The sequence below is a fragment of the Tachyglossus aculeatus genome, chromosome X2, assembly GCF_015852505.1.
Source record: "Tachyglossus aculeatus isolate mTacAcu1 chromosome X2, mTacAcu1.pri, whole genome shotgun sequence".
Lineage (NCBI taxonomy): Eukaryota > Metazoa > Chordata > Mammalia > Monotremata > Tachyglossidae > Tachyglossus > Tachyglossus aculeatus.
The window spans coordinates 20,045,023-20,065,694 of NC_052100.1; the positions used below are offsets into that span (position 1 = coordinate 20,045,023).

The 20,672-nt window shown below is 45.3% G+C and overlaps 1 protein-coding gene across 1 annotated transcript in view; it reads right to left on the reverse strand.

Annotated features, from left to right (window-relative positions):
• The window catches only part of DNAH1 (dynein axonemal heavy chain 1), a 184,880-nt gene that overhangs the window by 154,323 nt on the left and 9,885 nt on the right, over window positions 1–20,672 (reverse strand). The window contains exons 3-5 of the mRNA XM_038771244.1: window positions 5,103–5,277; window positions 4,300–4,456; window positions 1,835–1,967 (exon numbers count right to left, since the gene is read on the reverse strand). Of these exons, the coding sequence (XP_038627172.1) occupies window positions 1,835–1,967; window positions 4,300–4,456; window positions 5,103–5,277 (465 nt within the window). The remainder of the gene's footprint in view (window positions 1–1,834; window positions 1,968–4,299; window positions 4,457–5,102; window positions 5,278–20,672) is intronic.

Here is a 20,672-nt window from a genome sequence, read left to right on the forward strand (position 1 = left end):
TGTTGCACTTTCCCAAGGAATTTGTACAGTGGGTGTTCAAGAAATTCCATTATTACTACTATGACCCCCTACTACTACTACCTGTTCTCCCTCCTACTTAGACTGTGAGCCCCATAATCCAACCCGATTATTTTGTATCTACCCCAGTGCTTAGAACAGTGCTTGGAACATGGTAAGTGTTTACCAAATAATACAAATATCATTATTATTTATTACTATTACTACTACTACTACTAGTACAGATCATTTTTCTCGTGATTTGCCCTGCAGGTCGAAAACCGGCCCACAGAAAATACACCTGGAACAGATCTGGAAATTTTCCCAATACTGCTGTCCCTGGTGCTATTAGACTGTCCCCGACTATACTGTTAGTTCCTTGAGGGCAAGGATCTTGTTTTACTTACTCTATTTGTACTCTCCCAAAAGCTTAGTATAGTGGTCTGCGTACAGTAAGCCCTCAGTACATATGATTGATTCATTAATTGATTGCTACCCTTTCTCAGGAAGACAGCTCTTGTAGGTGTAAGTATAATCTAGGTATAAACTAACTACAAAGTTCATTTACCCTCTACTATTCAAGCTTTCAACTTCCTTCTTAAGGAAAACTAAATTCAATCCCACTGAAGGCTTCCTAATGAAATTCTGGTACATGCTACATTTAGAATGATTTCAGAACAAAGTCTTCTGGCTTTATCATCCAGGATTATTTCAACAGCAGAGTACAGGAAAACTGAGCTGAACTATTCAGTAATGGAATTCAAGGCAGAGGGTACATCCTGAGAATGTATGCCCAGTTCAGGGAAAATGATGGTAATATAAAAATAAAAGCATTAAACATCAGCATGTCAGTCTCTTTGACCTATTTAGTTAGTCTATTGAGGTACATGGTAGAGACGAAATGTTCCGTGGAACAGCTGATCAGATTGTGAAAATCAGCTTTCTATATTTCAGTTCTGACTGACACATCTAAAATTCTTGCTCCTCCTCTTCTTTCTCCTCCTCAATCAATCAATGGTATTTATTGAGCGCTTACTCTGTGCAGAGCACTGTAGAGTGCTTGGGAAAGTCAAACACAATAGAGTTAGTGGGCTTAATCCATGTCCAGAAGGAGCTTGCATTCAAGATAGGGAGGCAGACATTTAAATCAATCAAAGATAGGGGAAATGAGAGAGTATAAGGATATGTACATAAGTGCTGTGGTACAGTGGGTGTCCACCTCCTTCTCCTCATCCTTCCTAACTCATTGGGAGATGGCAGTTTCCCCATCTCCACCCTGACTAAATGCAATTCCCACAACTCCCTCTACCTACTACTAACAGTATTTGTTAAGCACTTACTATGTGCCAAATGCTGGGGTAGATTTATATAAATACCGTAACTAGTCATCATGTTGGACACAGTCCCTGTCCCCCATGGGGCTCACAATCTAAGGGGGAGAGATAACAGGTAGTGAGTCCCCGTTTTACAGATGAGGAAACAGAAACAGAAACATTAAGCATCTTGCCCAAAGTCACACAGCAAGTAAATGGTGGCACCTGGATTAGACTCCCCAGGCTCACTCTTTCCACTAGGCCATGCTGCTTCCCTAGATAAAAACTTTTTGACTGACTTTCTCTTCATTCAGCTCAGCTCTAAATATACTCCTTTTCCTTGCACATGATAAGCCCCCATTCTTTGTCTTCTGTTTGAGGAAGACCAATCAGCATGTTTGATACTCAGGGTAAAATATTCTCCCTCCTCTGCACAGCCTCTGCTGCATAGCATATGCTGGTACAACCAGAAAACCTGATTTGGACCAGCAAATCATAAACATTTTAACTTTCTTGCTCCTTACCATGTCCCAGGATATCATCTGTTGGTAAAAGAGCTTTTCCTGGAATCGGTTTTCTGTCTTTAGATCCTGGTTCCACTCCTAGCATCATCCATTCTTCGGGGATTCGGCAGTCAAACTCTTCATCGTCAAACAACTAGCCAAACAGGAAAAAGTAGGGAGAAAAAGAGTGAAGCCACACCTGACATCAAAAACAAAGGTATTACTGAGGTCCAGAGCACAAATTCCCTCAAGGAAATTAAACTTGGTCCCTTAACTCTCTGCTCAACGACAGACATATTTGAAAAGGAGGAGAAATTTGAAGGACAATAATCTCATCCTACTAAAGGCCTGTCCAAGCAGCAGCATCTGAACACCTACACTAAAGCGTATGGGAAAAAAATATCCTTAGAGTGTGACCCTGAAAAGTAGCAGGAGGATCTGGAGAAACTAGAAGAATTAATGATGATCCCTTTTGTTGAGAAGCCATTTCTATCCCTTCCACAGTGGCCCAACTCTCTAATCCATAGGTCTCCATTAAAGTTGTCTTGAGGGCCACCCCCAGATACATGAAAAAGTTATCAAGGTCCCACATCATTTAGAGGGGTCAAGGTAAGTTGGTTGGTCTATTCCTGGATAATGTACAAATTGAACTTTTACCTAGGGGTTTTCACTTAATTTTTCCTATTTTGTGTCTTATTCATTTGTTCATTTGATAGTATTTTTTGAGCGCTGTGTGCAAAGCATGATACCAAGCACTTGTGAGAGTACAATAAACAACAACAGACACATTCCCTACCCAGAATGAGCTCAAAGTCTAGAGGGGGAGACAGACATTAATATGCATACAAAAATAAATAAATACATACATAACTTACAGATATATACATATGTGCTTTGGGGATAGGAGGGAGGATGAATGAAGGGAACAAGTCAGGGTGACGCAGAAGGAAGTGGGAGAAGAGGAGAGGAGGGCTTAGTCAGGGAAGGCTTCTTGAAGAAGATGTGCCTTCAATAAGGCTTTGAAGTGGGGAAGAGCAATTATCTGTCTAATAATAGGAGGGAGGGCATTCCAGGCCAGAGGTAGGATATGAGCGAGAGGTTGGTGGTGAGATAGACAAGATCGAGTGAGAAGATTAGCATTAGAGGAACAAAGTGTGCGGGCTGGGTTGAAGTAGGAGAGTAGTGAGGTGAGGTAGGAGGAGGCAAGGCGATTGCGTGCTTTAAAGCCAATGGGGAGGAGTTTTCGTGTGATGCGGAGGTGGACGGGCAACCACTGGAGTTTCATGAGGACTGGGGAAATATGGTCTGAATGTTTATGAAGGAAAATTATCTGGGCACCATTGACTTGGATTCCCTTCCCAAGAAGTGAGGTCGAGATGGCCTGCAAAGACAGAAGGAAGGTGACAGAAGGGGGTGATGACCAACAGAAATCTTACTGGACTATTAAAGAGTCCTGGGCCACAGCCAGGTCTGGTTCCTACCCAAGGCTGGGCCTGTGATGAGTGGGGGTCCTGGACGGCTTCCTATAATTCCAGGTTAGCTTATTGGCCTTAATTGACATTGTCTGAAGTAGCTTGTAATGCCATTATATGGGGCATGACTATGCCATTCTACTTCACCAGAGCAGTGATGAAAGCATGCCACTAGCCATGATAACAGTAAAACAAAAGATTACTCTAACAGCTGTGCTGAAGGGTTAGTTTGGTGCATTGCCCCTATCGATCGATTGATTGATTATTTAATCGAGTGCCTACTATGTGCAAAGCACTGTACTGAGTACTGGGGAAAATGTACCTTTCGTTTTACTGATATCATAGCTAGGAGCAGGTATCTGTAATTTATCTTCATGTCTGCCTCCCCTTCCTGTCTGCAGGAAACTTATCTACTAATTTTGCTGTATTCTCCCACCCAATAGTACTTTTAGAAGGTGAGCCCTTTAAGGGCCAGGGATGGTGGCTAATTTATCCTCTAATGTTCTCTTCCCCAGCACTCAGTACAGTGCTTTGCACATAGTAGGCACTCAATTAAACAATCAATCAATCAATCAGTGGTATTTATTGGGTGCTTAGAAGAATGCAGCATTACAGAGTTGGTAAACACATTCCCTACCCACATCAAGCTTACAGTCTACAGAAGACAGACCTTAATATAAAGAGATAAAATACTCAGTAAATATTACTGATTGGTTGATTCATTACCCCCCAGAATACTGAATCTTGAAAGAAATTTCTAATCTGCTGTCTTCCTCTTCTAGACTGTAAGCTCATTCTGGTAAGGGAATGTGTCTGTTACATTGTTGTGTTGTACTCTCCCAAGCACTTAGTACAGTGCCCTGCACACAGTAAGCGCTCAATAAATACGATTGATTGATTTTGACTCCCAATCCCTCCTGTTGGATTCCTTTCAGCAATTCTCCACCACTCTGACCATGGCGTGGCTGGCAAATGGAACAGTGACAGCTCTCTCTCTTTCTCTTTCTCTCTCACCTGTAGCTGGAGGTATATGGGGAAAATCAGGTTTTTCTTCTCATCAAAGACTGGTATTCTTTTTAGATCTTGGTGTCTGGTTATCAGCTCATTTGAGTCTAAACCTGCAGTGGCTAAGAGCTCATTTATATCCAGAAACAGATTCTGCCGTCTTCTCCTGGGGATGAGTCAATAAGATGAAATCATTACTGTCTGATTGCTAGTAATCATTTCAGGCAGCTTAAAAGGAGGCAAACAAGATCTACTGCTAACACTTTCAGTACTACAACAATACAGCAAAGACGGGTCCGAATCCAAAACAGATGAAGGGAGCCACTGTTTTCCTCCCCAGGCACCTCTCTGTCTGCTGCTTCTATCCTTGGGGTGTCAGGAAAGTGCAGGAATGGATGATTGGTGCCCAAAATCCTAATGCCAATTGTTTCTGCTCTCTGTGTACCAAAAAAATCCCAGATGGGGGAGGGGGAGGGGGAAGGGGCTTCCCTAAAATAATGAAGGCAATTTATCCAAATTATGAAGCAAAAGAGCTGCCAAATGTAATACACACACACTTCCATTTGAAAATTCTATCCATTCATCATGGTATTTGTAGTCAAGTGTCTACATTATCCTTAATCAGAGGGAAAGACTATGCCCAGGCTGGTAGACAGACTGATGGGCTGAAGTCAAAGGTGATTTTTCAGTAATATTTATTTATGGGCCAAAAAAAAATTACTTTTTCCCTCCTTTCCAACCACTATGACCCCTTGGATTACACAGACACTGTAAAATCCTAACCACCAGCCGTTTCCCTTCCCAACAGTTACCTCTCAAACTCAATCTCCCGAGGGTATAAGCCCATGAACCACCCAGAGGAGAGCTGACTCTTTGGCTGGTATGCTTGTTGGGGGAAGTCTGACTGTATGAGCATCTCGGTTGTTTCTCCCGGATCCTTTCGAAGCAAGTGATATTGATCTTCGTCAGGAATCCCAAAGGCTGTGGCTGATTAAAATAGAAGCAAAAGAGGCAAAACAAAATACATCACTGCATCCATGTCAATGCTACTTTGCAAGCATCGAGGCACACAGAACAGATCACACTCCCTCCTGAGGCACAGGAGTTGAGAAACTATGTCAATCCATCTCTAGACTGTAGGCTCACTGTGGGCAGGGAATGTGTCTACCAACTCTGTTGTATTGTACTCTCCCAAACGCTTAGTACAGAGCTCTGCACACTGTAAGTGCTCAATAAATATGATTGATCATAAATGCTCAGCTCCTGCTGTGTACAGGACACTGTACTAAACACTTGAACACAGAGAATCACTAAACACAGAGAAGCAGCGTGGCTCAGTGGAAAGAGCACGGGCTTTGGAGTCAGAGGTCATGGATTCAAATCCCAGCTCTGCCAACTGTCAGCTGTGTGACTTGGGCAAATCACTTAAGTTCTCTGTGCCTCAGTTACCTCACCTGTAAAATGGGGATTAAGACTGCGTGCCCCCCGTGGGACAACCTGTTCACCTTGTAACCTCCCCGACACTTAGAACAGTGCTTTGCACATAGTAAGTGCTTAATAAATGCCATTATTATTATTATTACTTGGGAGAGTACAATGCTGTAGAGTTGGTAGATAGGATCCCTGCACTCAAAGAGTTTACAGTCCAGTGGAGATTACACTCTCTGCATCAATTACCTCACAAATTAAGATTGATAAACAGAAGATATCCACAAATTGCTGTAGCTGTTGAGAGGAAAAGTTTGGGAAGACAGAGATAAATAATAAATGTAAATTCATATAAACTGAGACTACATTGAGACTATGAATACATTCTGAGCAGCCTTAAATCCCTATTTTTGCAGATGAGGTAACTGAGGCCCAGAGAAGTGCAGTGACTTGCCCAAAGTCACATAGCAGACAAGTGGCGGAGCCGGGATTAGAACTCAAGTCCTTCTGACTCCCAGGCTCGTACTCTGCATTTGACCATGCTTCTTCCCTGAAATAAAGGAATAGCGGACTCAGAAAAGAACCTTGAGGGATATCCTCAGTTAGGGGGTGAGAGATGGAAAAAGAGGCAGCGAAAGAGAATGAAAAGGAGCAGAACCAGGAGAGAACTGTAGTAGCAAACCAAGGTGGGAAAGCTTTTCTAGGAGAAGGGAGTAATCAACAGGGCCAAAGGTGAGCAAGCGGTCAAGGAAACTTATGAAAAAGCCCATTAGCTTTGACAAAGAGGACATCATCAGTGACTTTAGAGAATGTGGTAATGACAATAATAGCACTTGTTAAGCGCTTATTATGCCTCAAGTACTGTTCTCAGCGCTAGGCTAGATACAAGTCAATCACGTTGGACACAGTCCCTATCCCACATGGGGCTCACACTCTTAATCCCCATTTTACAGATGGGGTAACTGAGGCCCAGAGAAGTGAAGTGACTTGCCCAAGGTCTCACAGCAGACATGTGGCAGAGCTGAGATTAGAACCCAGGTCCTTCTAACTCCCAGGCCCATGCTCTATCCACTAAGCCACACTGCTTCTCACTGTGTGATCACAGTGGAGTGAAAGGAGCAGAATTTAGATTGGAGAGGGTCAAGAAGTTAGTTGGGGGAGTGAAAAAGTGAAGACAGTGGATGAATAAAACCCATTCAAGGAATTCGGATAAGAATGTGAGCAGGGAGATAGAGCAAAAACTAGGTCAGTGGGATCAAGAGAAGCCTCCCTGATTAAGCTCTGTTTTCCCTGGCTCCCTCTCCCTTCTGCAACTAAACTTGGATCTCTGACCTCTGGGCATTAGATATTTGCCTCACCTTCAACCCTCAACCCTTAATCCCACAGCACTTAAGTACATATCTTTAAATTCTATACTATGAATTATTCATTTACATTAATATCTTTCTCCCCTCTAGACTGTAAGCTCGTTGTGGGCAGGGAACGTGTCCGCTACCTCTGTTGCACTGTACTCTACCAAGTACTATGCACATAGTAAGTGCTCAATAAATCCCATTGGTGATGAGGTGACATAAGCAACCCCTTTGGAGAATTGGTTCTCTTAATATCTGTCAGTGTATCTATTCACATGTTGTAAATATTTAGTTACCACACTAGCAAGTAAGATCTTGAAACTTCAAGACATCAAGGTGAAAGCAGCCATCCTTTATTTTGTGGCTTCTGCTGCCTTAGAATAAAATCCTGTACAACTGTTCTCCGGGGCCCCTTGGGAGAATGAAGAGGTCATTTCCAACTTGCTGAGGATCTCTTAGGGACACGGTTAAATGCCTGATAGCCAGTAAGGCATACTAGGAAAGAGGGAGCGTTTGCTCCTCTTAATGGTGCTGCAGAAGAAAGTCCATTAGCTGATTTTAACCATCAAAATTAGAATGTCCTCAGACCCCTGGGAGCAATCCCCAGTATCTAAAGCAAAATTGTTTATTAGACTTAACTACATTGGATTGTGTTCTTGAGAAACCCCCAGTTAAGGAAAACTCAGTACTCAGCTGCTCTGAAACTCCATACTGGCAAGCAAACTGCTTCTTCCAGCATTGTGGCAATGCCGAATCCAAACAGGCTCACCTAATCAGACAAATACTCCGTAATTCCCTAACAACGTTCTAGCCAAAATGTGTAGTGAAACTGAGTGTACTAAGCCTTCAAGACATCTCTACTTGGATGTCTTTTCCATCACCTCAAACTTAACAAGTCCAAAACAGAACTCCTGATCTTCACACCCAAATCCTTTCCTCCCCATTGTGGTGAGTGCGAGTGACTCCATTTTGTAACACAGAAGCCATTTTACAAGTGACCATCATTTGACCCCATGAACAACAACACAGAAGGAGAAATCTGGGGAGGAATCAACATACGAGGGCTTTGAGCACCTCATGAACCGATAACATAGAATGAGGACCTCGAAGACCCCGTGAATGACAACATAGGAGGAGGAATTTGGGGAGGAACTGATAACATAGAAGGAGGACCTTGAGGAGGCACTGAACCATCTTGCCATCAGGCAAAAGGAAGACTGCCAGAAGTACACGAGATAAACTACCCTGCAAAAACAGCCCGCAGGGTGGGCACAGGGGGAGGGGTAGCCATCCCCCTTGCCCAGTAACAGGCTAGAGACAGTAGGCAAGTCGAAGCAGCGAATCAGGACCCACTGTGACCGCTCTGAAACACTGATATGAGTGGATAAAAGGGGGAAGAGCCAGTCCGTCAAGTTAGTGTCGGGGTCACATCGGTATTTTGTGTGATGTCATGTCACGCCACGCCAAACAACTGCGGAAAAAGGGGGCCGAACAACTGAAGCAGGTGGTTGCTGCGAGCTAAAGAATCTGAACCCGGCCGGCAGCAAAGACAACCTGAGCCAAAATGCCTACCTAAAGACTGCACCAGGACAACGTCCTGCGAGCAGCCCAACTCCTCGATCTTCTCCGACGTGGGATCATCTGCAAGGAACCTGGGGAAGATAGTTGGACAGGGTAGCTATATGTGTGTATGTATGTGGTATGTGTGTATGTGTGTGTATGTGCATTTGAATTTACCCCTTCAATTAGACTGAAAACTGAATAAAGCTTTCAGCTGTATACCGTGGAGGTTTGGTTTTACTGTGGTTTGACTTGTCATTGAGTGCCTGACAGGCTGACGGTGCCAGGGACGGACTTATAAAATAAGTGTCTGACTGTGTGAGACGGGCTCATGACATAAATTGGCGACGAGGATGGGATTCTGAAACCGATAAACCGCTAGGAAAGTGTGAGCGTGCGTTGTATAGTCTTTCATTTCATCTGTCTTGTATGTCCAAGCAATTATTGGATGTTGACACCCAACAGGGACGCCTAACCTTAGGAATAGGCCTGTTTGGGGGACTGTGTGTGCTCTGTGCCTTGAGCAATTATGTTCTCCTAGTGCCTGGTGACTGGCAAAGTGTCAGGGGTGGAGTGTAAGGGGGATACCACGGAAGAATAATGAAGAGGGTTCTCTCCTTGCCAACCCAAGAACAGCGGGCCCCTTGATTCATATTCCTGGGAGGAAGGACCCTGATAAAGAATAACCGCATCCCTGCACCCAGTGCAGAATGGCCCAACTCCAGAAATGGAGTCTTTATCTCATACAGCAAGGACGGACACAAAGTCTGAATTGTTGGAGAATGTTGGACTTAGTAGAGAGGATATTTTCCAAGGCAATAATGCGCCCTTTGCCCCCTCTTGCTGCTGTTGGACATGAAACCAACACAGCATGCCCTAGACGATGCTTTCCTAGAAACTCAGGGGAGGCATCAGGCAGGAGAAGGGGAGTTAGACGAACTAGAAGCCTGCCCCTCTTGGATTCCTCACGGCTGCACTGCAAGCGACTGTGGAATTCCAACAAAGGCAAAAGACAGAGGCTCTCAGGAAGAACGGTAAGATCACCACGGGGCTAATTGTATTCCTCCTGAGAGAAAAGTTCCATTCGCTGAACTGAATAAGTATGGTCCGCCCAGAAGGGAAGTTCCATTCGCCACATGCAAATAGCTAAATAAGTGCAGTCCTCCCAAAAGGGAAGTTCCATTCATGAAATGTACATTTATATCGGTACTAGGTTTAAGTTGCAGGCACCAAACCCGCGTTCCTGGAAGACAAGCATTAGAGGCCCCTTAGCCTCTGCTGAATGAAGAGAAGTCACTGACGGTGATAGGAGAACATCTGAGTTCTTTTTTAAGGTGCCAAATGGACGTATCAATGTGTTTAGATGGAGGTTTCCCCACCTTGTGTTTGTGCGTGTGTCCAAGTAGTGGAAATGTGAGATGATGCCATTAGAGAGGGAATTTGTACATAGCAAAATCAATCAATCAATCAATCGTATTTATTGAGCACTTACTGTGTGCAGAGCACTGTACTAAGCGCTTGGGAAGTACAAGTTGGCAACATATAGAGACAGTCCCTACCCAACAGTGGGCTCACAGTCTAGAAGAATAATGATGGCATTTATTAATCGCTTACTATGTGCAAAGCACTGTTCAGGTTACAAGATTATCAGGTTGCCCCTCGTGGGGCTCACAGTCTTAATCCCCATTTTACAGATGAGGTAACTGACGCACAGAGAAGTTAAGTGACTTGCCCAAAGTCACACAGCTGACAATTGGTGGGGCCGGAATTTGAACCCATCACCTCTGACTCCAAATGAATGAGAATTTTGAATACATGGATGGGGATGGGGTTGGAATGAAAAAAGGCCATTTGCACCTGTTATCATGGGAAAAGAGTGAAAAGCTTGAATAAGGATTTAGGTATTTGGATTTTTGGAGGGGATGACCCTTGTGTGTGTTGAATGAGTTATTTTTAAATGAAGTAGCCAGTGTTATGAGAGTGTGTACTGTGTATTGTGGGAGAAATCCATAAGGGAATTTGGGTAGCTCGAAAGGTATGAGGAAAAACCTGATGGGCTTATCATCTTAGGGGAAAAAAAGGGAAAAAATTTGTTTGAGGGAAGTCCCTCCCTCAAGAAAATGATTAGCTTCCTTTATTGTGAAGTATAGATCTCAGTGTTAGATAAATTAGTTCTCAATTGGTTATGTGAAAAATGTGAAGGAGGTAATTGGGAGAGGAGAGTTTGCAATTGCTCTTTCAGGCTAGGAATGCCTGTGAGGGTGGCGATTCAATTACTAATTTGGTCAAATGCTAAAGATCAGAAAATTGGAGGTGATAATTTAATCTGGATCTTCCATGAACGGGAATTAAAAGAGAACTTAAGGAAACTGTGTTAGACACAGGGATGCACAAATTTCTTGGGGAAAGGATCTGGGAGTGGGACAACTTTCTTATTCGACAAGGGACTTTAGGTTCATATAAAACCAGTTCTCAAAAAGACTATTAAGGGTTAACTGGAAAAGAATTAGGCTGAGAAACTTTATCAGCCATTAATTTTAAATAGTTTGTGATAATAATTGGAAATAATTGTTAAGATTAATTGGTCAATACTATCAGGACAGAGCTTTATCAATTTTTCATGTATCAATTGTATCTATCTGATAATGCTGGTTACTTATCTGCCTAATAATTCTATGTTTAAGATCATATCTTCCTAGATTCCCAGTCACACAGGAGGCTACCACACTGCTTCCCCCACCAAACCACCTGGTCCAGAGAATTTGGACACCAGCATCATCTGGATAAAGATGGGGAGTACAAGGCCATGAGAACATTTGTCTTTATTTTATGGATTGTTTTATATAATTGTTGGGATGATGTTTATTGATAACTGTAAACAGAAAGCAATGGAACAACTAATGGGTAATAGAAGCAATATGTGAAACTGGTAGAACCCCAGGTGTGGTCTTTGTGGGGATACAGGGGCTCTCCTCAGATCATTCCCTTGGCCCTCCTATTGGTTTACTATAGCTAGCCAAATAGGAGAGCCCAGGACAACTGGTGGCAAAGGACAAGATTAAAGTGAGCCCTGCATCCCATTGTCATTCTGTTGCTGTTGCAGCAACTACCCTGAGTGGAAAGTAACTGGGTCCCACCAGATACCCCTATATAAATCAACAATGAGGAAAGGCTCTTTGATCTCACTTTGACCTGGGTTTCCGTGCTGCCTGCTGCTGCCGGATGAGGTTTTAAGTAGCTTTGGGTGGGTAGACCCAATATTTTCATGTATGACATTTTAAGTGTTAGCATATTAGATAAACTTGGTGAGCTGCATGACATTTTAAGTGTTAGCATATTAGATAAGCTAGGTGAGCCTAGCCATTAGGCCGTGTTGTATTGAATTAATGTTTTGAAACATCCTGTACTATTAACAATTGGAAAAGCCCTATTGAAAGAAGTGGTGGTGGTTTTACTCATTATTGTGCTTGCATATGTATTAATCCATCTGTTATTAATGTGCATTAAGACCATTTGTGCGGGGACAATCCAACTATCTGCTGAAATCATGTATTTAGATGTTGCCCCGGTTGGCAGCATTGGTAGACATTGGTCTTGATTAAATTAATTAGGCCACCTGTGAGTGGAACAGCAAGTGTTAGTACTTGTAGTGAATGATGCGTTTATTATGGCAAATTTGATAGCGTTGCTTTTGACATAAATTGATAAATAACCTGCTGTTAATGTGATTTTGCCTTATTGCCCTGTATTTTTATACGATTCCATTGTAATATTTGAATGAGTGAGTGAATGTTGTTGATCCACAGGATCGAGGGGTGGGATGAGGTGAGCACGAGTGACTCCATTTTGTAACACAGAAGCCATTTTTCGAGCAACCATCATTTGACCCCGTGAACAACAACACAGAAGGAAGAACTTGGGGAGGAACTGATAACACAGAAGGAGGACCTTGAGGAGGCACTGAACCATCTTGCCATCGGGCAAAAGGAGGACTGCCGGAGGTACACAAGATAAGCTACCTTGCAAAAACAGCCCGCAGGGTGGGCACAGGGGGAGGGTAGCCGTCCCCTCTGGCTTTACCCAATAACGGGCTAGAGACAGCAGGCAAGTCAAAGCAGCGAATCAGAACCCACAGTGACCCCTCTGAAACAACCTACATGAGTGGATAAAAAGGGGAAGAGCCAGGCTGTCAAGTTAGTGTCGGGGTCACGTCAGTGTTTCGTGTGGTGTCATGCTACACCACGCCGAACAACTGTGGAACAAGGGGGCCGAACAACTGAAGCCGGTGGTCGCCGTGAGCTAAGGAATCCAACCCTGGCCTGCAGCAAAGACCACCTGAGCCGAGACACCTGCGGCACAGCCGCCAAGGGCCACCCGAAGTCCTGCACCAGGACGATGTGCTGAGAGCAGCCAGACTCTTCGAACTCCTCTGACATGGGACCATCTGCGTGGAACTTGGGGAAGACTGTCGGATGGGTGGGGGGAGGGGTGTGTGTGTGTGTGTGTGTGTGTGTGTGTGTGTGTGTGTGTGCGCATTTAGCCCTTCAGTTAGACTGAGAATTGAATAAAGCTTTCCGCTATACACTGTGGTGGTTTGGCTTTATTGGGGTCTGACTTGTCATTGAGTGCCTGACGGGGAGAGACAGTACCAGGGATGGACTTATAGAATAAGTGCCTGACTGTGTGAGATGGGCTCATGACACCCCTGACTTTCCCATCACTGTAGACAGCACCGCCATCCTTCCTGCCTTGCAAGCCCGTAACCTTGACATTATCCTTGACTCCTCTCTCTCATTCAACCGACATATTCAATCCACCACTAAATCCTGTAGATTCGACCTTCACAACATCACTAAAATTCATCCTTTCTTCTGCATCCAAACTGCTACCACATTAATCCAAGCACTTATGCTATCCACTTTGACTACTGTATCAGCCCCCTTACTGACCTCCCTGCCTCCTGTCTCTACCCACTCCAGTCCATACTTCACTCTGCAGCCTGGATCATTTTTCTACAAAAATGACTAGTCCATGTTTCCCTACTCCTCAATAACCTCTAATGGTTGCCCATCCACCTCTGCATCAAACAGAAACTCCTCACCATAGGCTTTAAAGCACTGAATCACCTTGCCCCCTCCTACCTCACCTCATTACCCTCCCACTACAACCCAACCAGTACACTTCGCTCGTCTGATGCCAACTTACTCACTGTACCTCGATTTCTTCTATTTAGCCACTGGCCTCTAGTCCATGTTCTGCCTCTGGCTTGGAACCCCCTTCCTTTTTCATATCCTAAAGACAATTACTCTCACCTTCATGGCCTTCTTGAGGGTACATCTCCTCCAAGAGGACTTCCCTAACTAAGTCCTATTTCCTCTTTTCCCAAACCCTTCTGCATCACCCTGACTTGTTCCCTGTATTTACCACCCACCCACACCCCCAGCCCCATAACACTTATGTACCTATCCATAATTTATTTATTAATATTAATGTTTGTCTCCCCCTCTAGATGACAAGCTCACTGTGGGCAGGAAATGTGTTTGTTTCATTGTTGTGCTGTGTGCTCCCGAGAGCTTAGTAGAGTTCCCTGCAAACAGTAAGTGCTCAATAAATATGATCGATTGGTTGATTGATTGTCCATCTGTAAGTTCATACTTTGGGCAGGCCTCTTCAAACATCGAGCCGAACACCTGTTCCACAAAGAGGGTGACCATATACTAATGTATAAATGCTATTTTCTTGGGAACTCTGGAAATCCCCTGTGTAACTGCTGATCCAGGCCAAACCTACCTGGTTTCTGGAAGTTGGCAAGATCCCCACAATTGTTGGCATAGGCCCAGGGAAAAAGAAACCAACCACTGAATTCAGAGAGGAATGATTAGCTATCTGAGACAGCAGTTAACAACAAAAACACCTAGACAGCTGTGGTAGGAGGAGTTGTAATAATTAATTTCCAGCATATCCATGGAAAGGGAGAGATCAGAATCACTGCCTACCTTCTGCCCGCCCGCCAGGATTGTAGGACATTTTGTTCTCAATCAGCTGCGACCGAGAAGCGGCCATTTTCTTCATCTTCCCACTTTCCCTGCAGTCAAATCAGGGTGTGGCTGCCCAACTCCCAGGTGACAAAGGCTCAGGTTCATACATTATTACATTTCATCATCATCATCATCAATCATATTTATTGAGTGCTTACTGTGTGCAGAGCACTGTACTAAGCGCTTGGGAAGTACAAGTTGGCAACACATAGAGACAGTCCCTACCCAACAGTGGGCTCACAGTCTAAAAGGGGGAGACAGAGAATAAAACCAAACATACTAACAAACTAAAATAAATAGAATAGATATGTACAAGTAAAATAAATAAATAATTAGAGTAATAAATATGTACAAACATATATACTTATATACAGGTGGTGTGGGGAAGGGAAGGAGGTAAGATGGGGGGATGGAGAGGGGGGCGAGGGGGAGAGGAAGGAAGGGGCTCAGTCTGGGAAGGCCTCCTGGAGGAGGTGAGCTCGCAGTAGGGCCTTGAAGGGAGGAAGAGAGCTAGCTTGGCGGATGGGCAGAGGGAGGGCATTCCAGGCCCGGGGGATGACGTGGGCCGGGGGTCGATGGCGGGACAGGTGAGAACGAGGCACGGTGAGGAGATTAGCAGCAGAGGAGTGGAGGGTGCAGGCTGGGCTGTAGAAGGAGAGAAGGGAGGTGAGGTAGGAGGGGGTGAGGTGATGGAGAGCCTTGAAGCCGAGGGTGAGGAGTTTCTGCCTGATGCGCAGATTGATTGGTAGCCACTGGAGATTTTTGAGGAGGGGAGTAACATGCCCAGAGCGTTTCTGGACAAAGACAATCCGGGCAGCAGCGTGAAGTATGGACTGAAGTGGGGAGAGACAGGAGGATGGGAGATCGGAGAGGAGGCTGATACAGTAGTCTAGACGGGATAGGATGAGAGCTTGAACAAGCAGGGTAGCTGTTTGGATGGAGAGGAAAGGGTGGATCTTGGCAATGTTGCGGAGCTGAGACCGGCAGGTTTTGGTGACGGCTTGGATGTGAGGGGTGAATGAGAGAGCGGAGTCGAGGATGACACCAAGGTTGCGGGCTTGTGAGACGGGAAGGATGGTAGTGCCGTCAATAGAGATGGGAAAGTCAGGGAGAGGGCAGGGTTTGGGAGGGAAGACAAGGAGTTCAGTCTTGGACATGTTGAGTTTTAGGTGGCGGGCAGACATCCAGATGGAGATGTCCTGAAGGCAGGAGGAGATGCGAGCCTGGAGAGAGGGGGAGAGAGCAGGGGCAGAGATGTAGATCTGGGTGTCATCAGCGTAGAGATGATAGTTGAAGCCGTGGGAGCGAATGAGGTCACCAAGGGAGTGCATGTAGATCGAGAACAGAAGGGGACCAAGCACTGAACCTTGGGGAACCCCCACAGTAAGGGGATGGGAGGGGGAGGAGGAGCCTGCAAAAGAGACTGAGAATGAACGACCGGAGAGATAAGAGGAGAACCAGGAGAGGACGGAGTCTGTGAAGCCAAGGTCAGATAGCGTGTTGAGGAGAAGGGGGTGGTCCACAGTGTCGAAGACAGCTGAGAGGTCGAGGAGGATTAGGACACCTCTACCACTGACTCCATATTCACCAACTCCAGATTCTAGTAACTGTCATCTATCAACCCCCAGGTCCCACCTCCAACTTCTTTAACCATTTTGATCCCTTTCTCACATTCCTTCTCTCTTTCTCCATGCTCACATTGATCCTTGGGGTCTTAAATATCCACTTAGCTGTTCCTGATGATCCTTCTGCTGACCACTTTGTATCACTCCTCAACTCTGCTGGCCTCCTGCTCCACCCCACCTCGCCCACTCACCAACTTGGACACACACTGGATCTCATCATCTCTAACCACTGCACAATCTTTACTCTCACCAACTCTGAAATCCCACTATTTGACCACAACTATCTGACCACTTGCCTCCTCTCCCACATACCTCACCCTTGTAAATCTGTACTATTCCCCAACAGAGACTTCCGATCTTTTGACCCCATCCAATTTTCTCAACTCATTATGCCCTACATAGCCTCCATAACCAAACTTCCCTCCCTTGATGACCAAACTGATACTCTCAACACAATTCTCTCTACTGAACTCAACTCACTCGCTCCCCTATAATAATAATAATAATAATAATAGCATTTATTAAGCGCTTACTATGTGCAAAGCACTGTTCTAAGCACTGGGGAGGTTACAAGGTGATCAGGTTGTCCCACGGGGAGCTCACTCTTAATCCCCATTTTACAGATGAGGTAACTGAGGCACAGAGAAGTTAAGTGACTTGCCCAAAGTCACACAGCTGACAATTGGCAGAGCCGGGATTTGAACCCTTGACCTCTGTCTCCAAAGCCCGTGCTCTTTCCAGTGAGCCACGCTGCTTCTCTACCCCTATCCCTTCGTTGTTCTTGTACCACTAACCCACAGCCCTGGATTGTCTGCACAACTCACCTCCTATGCTCTTTTGCTTGAGCCACTGAGCACGGCTGGTGGAAATCTAAATATCAGGTCAACTTCGTCCACTTCAAGTTTATCCTTGCATGCTTTAATTCTGCCCTCTCCTCTGCCCGGCAAAATTATTTCTCCACCCTTATTGACACCCATGCCCATCTCCCTAGCCAGTTGTTCCAGATATTTAACTCTCTCCCCACCTCCTCCAACCCTTGCCCCAAAGACCTGGCCACCTACTTAATTAAGAAAATTGACATTGTCAGGCATGAGCTCCCTAAAATCTCCCCAGCCCCTCCTCAGTCCCTCCCCTTCCGGCCCCCTCTTCAACTCTCCCATTCTTCCCAGCAGTAACTCTAGAGATCTCCTGCCTCCTCTCAAAACCCATCCCTTCCATCTGCACATACAATACTATTCCTTTGACCCTTATCAAAACTCTTGCCCACTCTCTTCTTCCCTTCTTAGCAGCCATTTTCAACTGTTCGCTCTCCAATGGCTTCTTCCCCACTGCTTTCAAACATGCCCATGTCTCCCCTATTGTTAAAAAAAACCCTCTCTTGATCCCACAGCTCCTTCCAGTTATTGCCCCATCTCCTGCCTACCATTCCTCTCCAAACTCCTTAAACGAGTTATCTACACCCGCTGCCTCAAATTCATCTCTTCCAATTCTCTCCTTGACCCCCTCCAATCAAGCTTCCGTCCCCTTCACTCCACAGAAACCACCCTCGCAAAGGTCACCAACGATCTCCTTCTCTCCAAATCCAACGGCCTCTACTTTACCCTAATCCTCCTTGACCTCTCAGCTACCTTCAACACTGTCAACCACCCCCTTCACCTGGAAACATTATCCAATCTTGGCTTCACTGACACTGTCCTCTACTGATTCCCCTTATCTCTCTGGCTCCTCCTCTCATTCTCAGTCTCCTTTGTGAGCTCCTCCTCTGCCTCCCAGCCCCTAACTGTGGAGGTCCCTCAAGGTTCAGTTCTGTGTCCCCTTCTATTCTCTACCTACACCCACTCCCTTGGAGAACTCATTCACTTCCATGGCTTCAACTACCACCTCTATGTGGATGACACCCAAATCTACATCTCCAGCCCTGATCTCTCACCCTCTCTTCAGTCTCACATTTCCTCTTCCCTTCAAGACATCTCTACTTAGATGCCCTCCCATCACCTCAAGCTTAACATGTCCAAAATAGAACTCATCTTCCCGTCCAAACCCTGGCCTCCCCCTGACTTTCCCATCACTGTAGATGGCACCACTAACCTTCCTATCTCACAATCCCGTAACCTTGGTATTATCCTTGACTCCTCTCTCTCATTCAACCCACATATTCAATCCATCAATAAATTCTGTCAGTTCCACCTTCACATCACTAAAATCCTCCCTGTCCTGTCCATCCAGACTGCCTCCATGTTAATACAATCACTCATCTTATTCCACCTGGATTACTGCATTAGCCTCCTTGCTGACCTCCCAGCCCCCTGCCTCTCCTTACTCCAGTCCATACTTCACTCTGCTGCCCAGATCATTTTTCTACAAAAACGTTCAGGACATGTCAACCCATTCCTCAAAAAACTCCAGTGGTTGCACATCCACTTCCATGTCAAACAAAAACTCTTCACCACTGGCTTTAAAGCAGTCCATCACCTTGCCCCCTCCTACCTCACCTCACTACTCTCCTACTACCACCCAGCCCGCACACTTAGCTCCCCTAGTGCCAACCTTCTCACTGTGCCTCAATCTCAGCTCCAACCCCTCGCCCATGTCCTGCTCTGGTCTACAACACCCTCCATCCTCAAATCTGACAGACAGTTATTCTCCCCCTCTTCGATGCCTTCTTGAGGGCACATCTCTTCCAGGAGGCCTTCTCTGACTAAGCCCCCACTTTTCTTTTCTCCCACTCCCTTCTGCGTCACCCTGATTTGCTCCCTCCATTCTTCCCAGCCCCACAGCACTTATGAACATATCTGTAATTATTTTTATATTAATGTCTAGACTGTAAGCTCGTTGTGAGTAGGGAATGTGTCTGTTTGTTTTTGTATTGTACTTTCCCAAGTGCTTAGTACAGCACTCTGCACATAATAAGCACTCAACAAATGTGACTGAAAGAATGAATGAATCTATTCTCGGTGGCATTCGTGCTGCATTTCTTGGCTGAGAGGCTCTCAAAAATCTAGGATTGAGTTCTAAATTTACATTGCTTTGCCGTGCACCCCTCTAACTGTGGGGATGCCTCAAGGCTCAGTTCTGGGTCAACCTTCTATTCTCCATCTACACCCAGACCCTTGGAAAACTCATTCACTCCCACAACTTTAACTACTATCTCTATGCAGGTGATTCCCTAATCTATCTCTCCAGCCCCGACCTTGCTCCTCCTCTGCAATCTCACATTTCCTCCTGCTCTCAGGACATCCCTACTTGGATGACTCACTAAAACCTCAAACTTAATATGTCCAAAACAGGTCTTCCCACCCAAACCCTATCCTCCCAATGTCTTTCCCATCCTTGTGGACAAAACCACCATCTTCCCTGTCTCACAAGTTCATAGTCTTGTCTCATCTCTCTCATTCAACCCGCTCTTTCAATTTGTCATAAAATCTTGTCAATTCTACCTTCACAACATCCCTAGAATCTGTCCCTTCCTCACTATCCAAACTGCTATCATGCTGATCTGAGCACTTATTATATCCCTCTTTGACCACTGAATCAACCTCTTTGCTGATCTCCCTGCTTCCTGTCTTTCCCCTCTCCAGTCCATACGTCACCCTGCTGCCTGAATCATTTTTCTGAAAAATCAATCAGCCCATATCTCCCCACTCAAAAACCTCCGGTAGTTGCCCATTCACCTCCTCATCAAACAGAAACGCCTTACCATGGGTTTTAAGGCACTCAATCAGCTCTCTCCCTCCTACCTCACCTCGCTGATCTCCTAGTACAATCCAACCTGCACACTATGCTTCTCTAACTCTAACCTTCTCACTGTTTTTCAATCTCCTCTATTCCATCGACAACCCTTTGCTCACATCCTCCCTCTGGCCCGGAACTCCCTCCCCCTTCATATCCTACAGGTCATCACTCTCCCCACCTTCAAAACCTCCTAAAATCAAATCTCCTCCAAGGAGCCTTCCCTAACTTAATTTCCCCTATCTACCCTCGGCTCTGTGTCGACTATGCACTTGGCTGTGTACCCCTTAAACACTCTGAGACTCATCCCAGCCCCACAGCACTTATGTACATATCTTTATACCCTATTCCCCCTATGTGTAATTTATTTTAGCAACTGTCTCCTCTGTAGACTGTAAGATTCTAGTGGCTAGGGATCACATCTACCAACTCTGTTATGTTGTACTTTTCCTAGCACTCAGTGTAGTGTTCTGCATCCAGAAAGCCCTCAATAAATACCACTGATTGATCGATTGATTGATTTGGACTTCTGGGACAGAAAACCCTGGTTGAAACCACTAGACGGTAAGCTAGTGGCCTAGTGGATAATGCATGGGCCTAGGAGTCAGAAGTCCTGGGTTCTAATCCTGGCTCTGTCACTTGTCTGCTGT